Source organism: Bactrocera tryoni, chromosome 5 (genome assembly GCF_016617805.1).
Source record: "Bactrocera tryoni isolate S06 chromosome 5, CSIRO_BtryS06_freeze2, whole genome shotgun sequence".
NCBI lineage: Eukaryota > Metazoa > Arthropoda > Insecta > Diptera > Tephritidae > Bactrocera > Bactrocera tryoni.
The window spans coordinates 60,024,912-60,031,773 of NC_052503.1; the positions used below are offsets into that span (position 1 = coordinate 60,024,912).

At 35.3% G+C, this 6,862-nt stretch overlaps 1 protein-coding gene across 2 annotated transcripts in view; it reads right to left on the bottom strand.

Annotated features, from left to right (window-relative positions):
- Positions 1-4,958, bottom strand: part of LOC120778077 (nucleosome-remodeling factor subunit NURF301) — a 48,684-nt gene extending 43,726 nt beyond the window's left edge. Inside the window, exons 1-2 of one of the 2 annotated variants that reach the window (XM_040109770.1) lie at positions 4,604-4,957; positions 75-4,013 (exon numbers count right to left, since the gene is read on the bottom strand). In XM_040109770.1, coding sequence (XP_039965704.1) covers positions 75-4,013; positions 4,604-4,874 — 4,210 coding nt within the window. In that variant the 5' untranslated portion in view covers positions 4,875-4,957. Of the gene's footprint in view, positions 1-74; positions 4,014-4,603 lie in introns of both variants that reach the window. The other variant, XM_040109771.1, reaches the window with a different exon arrangement.
- Between the last annotated feature and the right edge of the window lie 1,904 nt (positions 4,959-6,862).

A 6,862-nucleotide genomic window follows, 5' to 3' on the forward strand; every position in this document is an offset into this window, starting at 1 on the left:
ATAATACATACAAAAAGAACCTGTTCAGGGTATAAAAAGATCCAATTTTTTGCAAATTATATCAGCAAACTTACCGCGTATAGTCTTCGGCATTTCAAGTGGCACAACAACTTTACGTCGTAAATACTGTGTACGCTCGCCATAACGTCCCATGTGTCGGAACTTCAATAGCTCCTGTGTTACAATCTCGGTTTCACTTGTTACTTGATGTTTACCATCAGCTGATGGTGGTTTGGCAATCATATCGTCCCACCGTAAACAACACCAGAGTATACGCAATTGCAGTGCAACTGCAGATAGAGTTGTCGCTTTGCTGGTGCGGAAGGACCAGCAAGTTTTGAAAAGCGGCCGCGAACATGGATATGGCCACACAGAATTACTCTTCGCCAAATGATGGAAACCGTTTGTAGTGGTCTTACCACCCATGCGCGCTAATTTTTTTAGTTCATATGGTGGCAATACGAGTATACTCATCTTAAGTTTGTGTGTTAAGAATTGCGATGTTAAAGGATATGTTGAACCGATCGGTGCATTTTTAGATGGTTCCAGTGTTGGTTTTTTATCGTCCTCTGATTTTAGGTTTTTACGTTCCTTTAGCATCGTTTGATCGCGCCACAAGTAAATGCGTCCACGTGGAGAATCGGCAGCATATAAGCGCTCCTTGCCGTTCGGATAATATTCTTTTTCGTATTTCGTAACATCTTCACGTTTCGTTATGCGTGGTTGAGTGGGAAATCGGCGATTTTGTTTGACGCTTGAAGCAGCCGCTTGCTTCTCATATGTTTGATTGAGAACATCTTTGGTGGCGATATAAGATTTATTGCCACGCAACTTTTGTTGCTTTTTCATTTTTTTAGCTTGTGTAGGATCCATACCCAATCCATCGCTACTGGACGCTAAAGCTGCTAATGAATCATCATTTGTAGTTTCCGAACTCTCAATCTCAACATTACTGCAAACATCAATATTATCAATGAATTCCATACCGCCATCGCTTGAACCACCGGTTGTCATACTTTCCTCCTTTACGACATTCGTACTGGTACTTTGCTCTTCCTTCGTTTTGTAACAATCACTTAAAAGCTTATCATCATATGGCACTGCTACACTGCGTGCATGCTCCCAATCTTGTACTAAATCCAATGGATTTTCATCGATTAACCAACGGCAATCGTCTGCCTCATCTAGCAGTAGTGAGGCATCTTTTTTACCTTCGGTTAATTTTTGCTCCAGTATTGAAGGCTTCTTTACGGCACCCAAAATAGCGGCCACTGTTTCTTTGGAACCCTTACCAGCAATATGTGCTTTGCGCAGCAACAACAATAATTCCTTTTTAGCGCGAGCTTTCTGTAGGCAAAGTGGTGAATAGCAAGTATTTTGCGTAATTTGCGAGACAGCATTGGAATTTGTATTACACTCTTTCGTGTAACAACGATATTGTTTAGCGAATCTATTCAACTGGCTGAATTGTAAACGCACAGTTTGTATTTTCTTAGCTAAGGAATTGATTAAATCAAGATTCACATCTTTGTTGGGCATATCTTTTTGCTGTACATATTGAATATCCATCAAACGTCGTTCTAGGAATGTTCTTTTGACCACCTTCTTAACCTCTGTTTTGCTATCATCGGATTGCGATTGTTGTAATTGTGTATCCTCCCCGTCTTTCTCAATTTTTACGGCAAGTTCTTCCTCAGCTTGCTTAAGCTCCATACGTCGTGATAACAAATCATCGAGCCTACTCTTACGAGCAATTTTGGGATACATAAGTCGGCCAGGCATTGTAAGCGATTTAGAAACATCAATCGTGACACCCTCTGTGCCAGCATCAAGCTCTTTTATTTGAACATCTTTAAATTTTTGTAAATAATAATAATTGGCCCCCTTCTTTACTGCTGCATTGCACTGCAAAATGAATTTATGTGTACGCGGATCGACACTAATGATCTCATCTACATCGCTTCCTTTTGTGAAGTGTACATTTACTTTAACGGGTGGTATAGCCAATCCATGACGATAGGGAGCACGACGAGCTTTGCTAACACCAACACCACCGCCGCAACGACGACTCGTTGACAACCACATCCAACCCCATTGGCCGTGTATGCGATACTCTTCTCCTTTTTGCTTCCATACTTGATGCTTAAGCCCTAAGGAGTATTTGATATAGTTGAAAGCAAGGCGATTGCGCTCTTCTTCGTCATCACGTTCACGTTTTTCACGTTTCTCTAACTTTTTGCGTTCTTCACGTTCTGCCGAGGTTATGCGACATAATGTAAGATGACCAAGCTGTTCATGCCAAACGTTTGCAAAAATAACACTTTTAAACGATGCTTGGAGTAGTAATAATACTATTACGAATTCTGTAGGGCGCCGTGCATCCGTTACTGTTCTACGCCATTTCCATTTTATGAATCTCCAATTTGGTATCATAAATGACGAAGGTACACTTTCCTCGAAATTTAATAATGTCTGCCGCAATGTTTGTGTAATACTATCTAAACTGCCCATAGTAACACCAATCCATTTAAACTCTGATGCCGTGGTCAATGAAAATTTATGTGATAAATGGCGCCGTTTGTCACGTTCCTCATTACGCTGCGGTTTATTCAATGCAATCGGATTTGATGTGTATTGATTTACATAATTTTTAAAACCATGTTCCATGCCCAATTTAAAATGATTAGGTTCATTAACATTTTGACTTGTTTTCAATCGTGTCATCATTTTATTCTCTGTGGCACTTTCGTGCATTTGTCCGTCTTCGTCTTCATTACCACGGATTAATGCCCAAGTTTTCTTATTTTCCTCATCGATATAAGAAAGCCGTTGATATTTGTTGTGCTCCTTTGTAATGGACTCGGTTAGTTTCATTTGACGCACAATTTCATCTTTACGCTCCGTCAATTGATTGTATAGTCCTGTTTCTAAATCATCTTTGTCGATTACGCTTAGTAGATGCTCCAATTTCGACTCCGTGCTGTAGTACCAAATTTTGTTATTATCCAGTTCGGGTTGACCCTCGACGAAAATTCTTCTTGCAATAAACCAAAATTTGCGGCCGTGTCTATCCAATCCGAGTATATCTTGCCTTATAAGTACACCTTGTTTTTCTTGTGGCAACACACAATCAACAACTCCAGTTACTTTATGTGACTTGCACAAATTACACTGCCAATCTTCAGTTGGTACGTCGTTTAGTGGAGGATCCACACACTCCAAATGATAAACGGCAGGACAAGTTTCGCAACACAATAAATCACCTAATCTATGGCAAATGCGGCAATGATCGTCATAATGTATTGGCCCCTCTTGTAACATCACGTCACGTACAGCATTCGTTGTTAAAAATTGATTAGTTAAAAATTGTAACACTGTTATCCGATCCGTGACGCCTGTAAATGGATAATCACCTGCACTTAATATGTTATGTACTTCTCTGCTGAATATTCCATCACTTTCTACATAACAACGTAGTACTTCAGGCCATGTTATACCATCAATTAAGTATAGACTTATATTGACAGTGTCTTTCTGATCAAGTGGCCCAAAGTGTGTGCCCTGTACATCTTCTTCACGTAAAATTGCTTTTAATAACATTATGTGTATATCTGCGATAAGAGCGCTTTGCTCATCACATGCTAAAGCTGCACAGAAATCCTCAAAACGGAAGGGTGACAACCGCACCAGATGACGAAATCTGCGTAGAACTTCATATATACTAAGAGCCTTAAGTAAAAATTCATTTTTCATTAGCAAATCTTCTGAAGATTCAGGCAATTCGAGCTGATCATATTTGCGATCCTGCAACCAAATTGGTTCAGGACTTGGTGGTCGTGGGGGACGACCAACACCATTTTGAGTAAAACTGCACACAGAGAATTCGGATTCACTTTCGTTAGCTGCGTCAAGGCTCTCTTCATCGGTGGCAGAACAGAGTAATTCGTCATCAATGTCACTCTTTTCACTTGAATCGCCAAAATCAGAGCCATAGTGATATTCCGATTCGTAGCCTATTAAAGAAAATATTAGAACAATTAAAATGTATGAATTTGGTTATTCATTAAATGAAGAAAAACTTCTGTCAAAAATATGCTTTCTTAGCTTTTATCTTTTTAATTTTAACTTGAAAAGTTATTATGATAACTATGAAAATATAATTAAGTACTTTTTTAGGTAAAACTAAAAAAAAAAAATAAATAAATAATAATTACAATTTACACATATTAAAGAAAATGCATAAGTAATGTTTAAATTTTATATCAGTACATATTTATTTATATTAATACCTCATTATTATATTCAAAACAATACATATGTATGTACCTAAGTAAATCATACAATACCTATATTTTGAAATAACAACTTATTAGATAAACTGCATTAAAGTACCTCGTATAAATAAAAATAATTTAAGGTATCATTAACTAATATTGTATATGTAAATAAAAAATTTTCTTTCATATAAATAAAAATGTATAGTTAAACTCTACCCAAGGTAGTAACAGAGACTACACTCGATAGGCAATTAACACCATTGTCATGTTGTAAAATCTAAAATCAAAAGAAAATGTAAACAAATTTGTTTGTTTACGAGTATTACCTCCTCTCCGGCTTACGTTAGCCGTACTACTTGTCGATTTACGAGATCTGCCCCTGGTGCTTTTGCTGGTGGATTTCCTGTTATAGCTGCGACTTCCATCACTTTCCTGAGGTGAAGAAGCACGCGAAGCAGATGGAGTACTTAACTGAGAATCACTGGCTTTGCTCAAATATTTTGGCTTCTTCAACAGATGATAATTAAATTTAGTGCCAGCGCGCTCATTTGGCGTCTTCGGAGGCCTACCCCGTTTCCGACTACCACGTCCACTCATTATTTAAACAACTACGTTTAGTTAAAATTTTTTTTATAAATATATTTAATAATTGTTGCCAAAATATTCTTTAAAATAATTTTCTATAAAAATAAATAGTTTGCGATGTTGGAAAACCTGCAAGAAAATCAGGAATAAAAATTGAAGGTTATTTATTAAAACTGTAACGCACACAGCCAGGCATTATTAAGCATTCCAAACAAGCATTTTATCATTCACTAAATTTCAACAAAAACAAACACTACTCAATGGGGTTAAAGAAATAATGTTTGCATATTTTTGACAATTCTGCTAAATACTCTACCTTCCTCCCAAAACTGTATCTTTAGCGCTTATTCAATTGATGGCTTCGCCAGTCGAAAACTCAAGCCCAATCGAGGCCGCCATTATGAAAAACGATTTTTCACTTTATTTCTATAAGCTATAACTCTTCGCACACGATTTTATATACTATCGAAAAAGTACAAACACTTGTATTTGATTTATAAAAAATTTGCACTATTCAATAATAATTTATACGGTTCTTATGAACATTTTATTCTTTAGTGATTTTTCCTCACTTTTAACTCGCAAAACGTACAGTAGGCAATGACCAATCACAGCGAGTCTTTTATTTTAGAACGCCGAAGACGACCTCTGGCAGTCGTTTTGTGCAATATGGCGAAACGATGTTGCCACCTGCATGTGTTGTGTCGGAGAAGTGCGCATGATGGAAAAACGTGTGAACTTGCCGTAATAATATGCGAATACCTTATTGTTTTGTACACAAAAATAGTTTTCTGAGTCAAGTAAGGATATTTTTGCAACAAATTTATTTAAAACTACTTTTGAAGTGACTAATTAAAAATGTCTTTCATTATTTCAACTCAATAAACAATTGTGTTAAAAATAGTTATTAAATAACACTACAGGGTGTCAGCGTTTCGGAAAAAAATGTTAAAAGAAAATGTATTTTTATTTGCAAATAATAAATTAACTATTGTATTTTTTTTATATTATATACTGGTTTTAATATTATTAATTATCATACGCACTTCATGATGAATTCAAGCAAATAATTAAGAATATTGACAACTGAGGGAAATTAAAAAAAAAAATATGCTGACGTGATATTAAAAGCTTAAATGCTCACAATTACCTCACAAATGTGTGATGTGTGAAAGCAAACTTCACAGTACAATAATCGGTAGTGTTTGTTTTGATAATTTCAATATTTTTAAAGAAATTTGCAAATATGTTATTGAAATAGAATGCGTTATCTAAGTATTATAAATATAAGCATTTGTCTATTACAATAAATATGTAACTTACGGTGTTTGTACATTTTACTTCCTTCTAAGTATGAATAAAAAGATATATTCATATTTATGTTTAAATAATTCAGACAAAATTTTATGTTTAAATATGTATGTATGTATTTAACACATATGCGGATAAAAGATATTTATGTTGAAATAATACCCTGTAATGCTGCAGCTGCTCCCGAGTTGTTCATTCACATTTTGAAATCCTAAAAAGAAATGAAATTGTTTTATATAAACAAAATTTAATGGATTTGCAGAATTACTTACTTTTCTTGGTTTTTTTGGAAATGATTCTTTATTTTGTCCAGTTGTGAGGTTTTCTCAGAATAGCGCTGATAGATGTGTTACATTGGAGCCTCCTTCCTCTTTCGAAAAAAATTTGTATCCATAATGTTAAAAAAAATTTATTTTGTTTTCTCATGAATTTCTTTGAGTCATTTGTATTTCTTTCACCGTATTGAGTTATCACTCAAAAAACGCATTTTCAGTGGTTGAAATCTTTGAAAACCATATTTTTGAGCCATAAAAACCAAAATATACAAAACGCAATAGTTGATTTTAACATTATGGATCCAATTACTTTAGGCAAATTGTTGTTTTCGTGTTATCGACACAACATTATATAATTGAATCATGGTTAAAAACAAAACACAACGACTGCTTTTGACATTATTAGTAAAAATA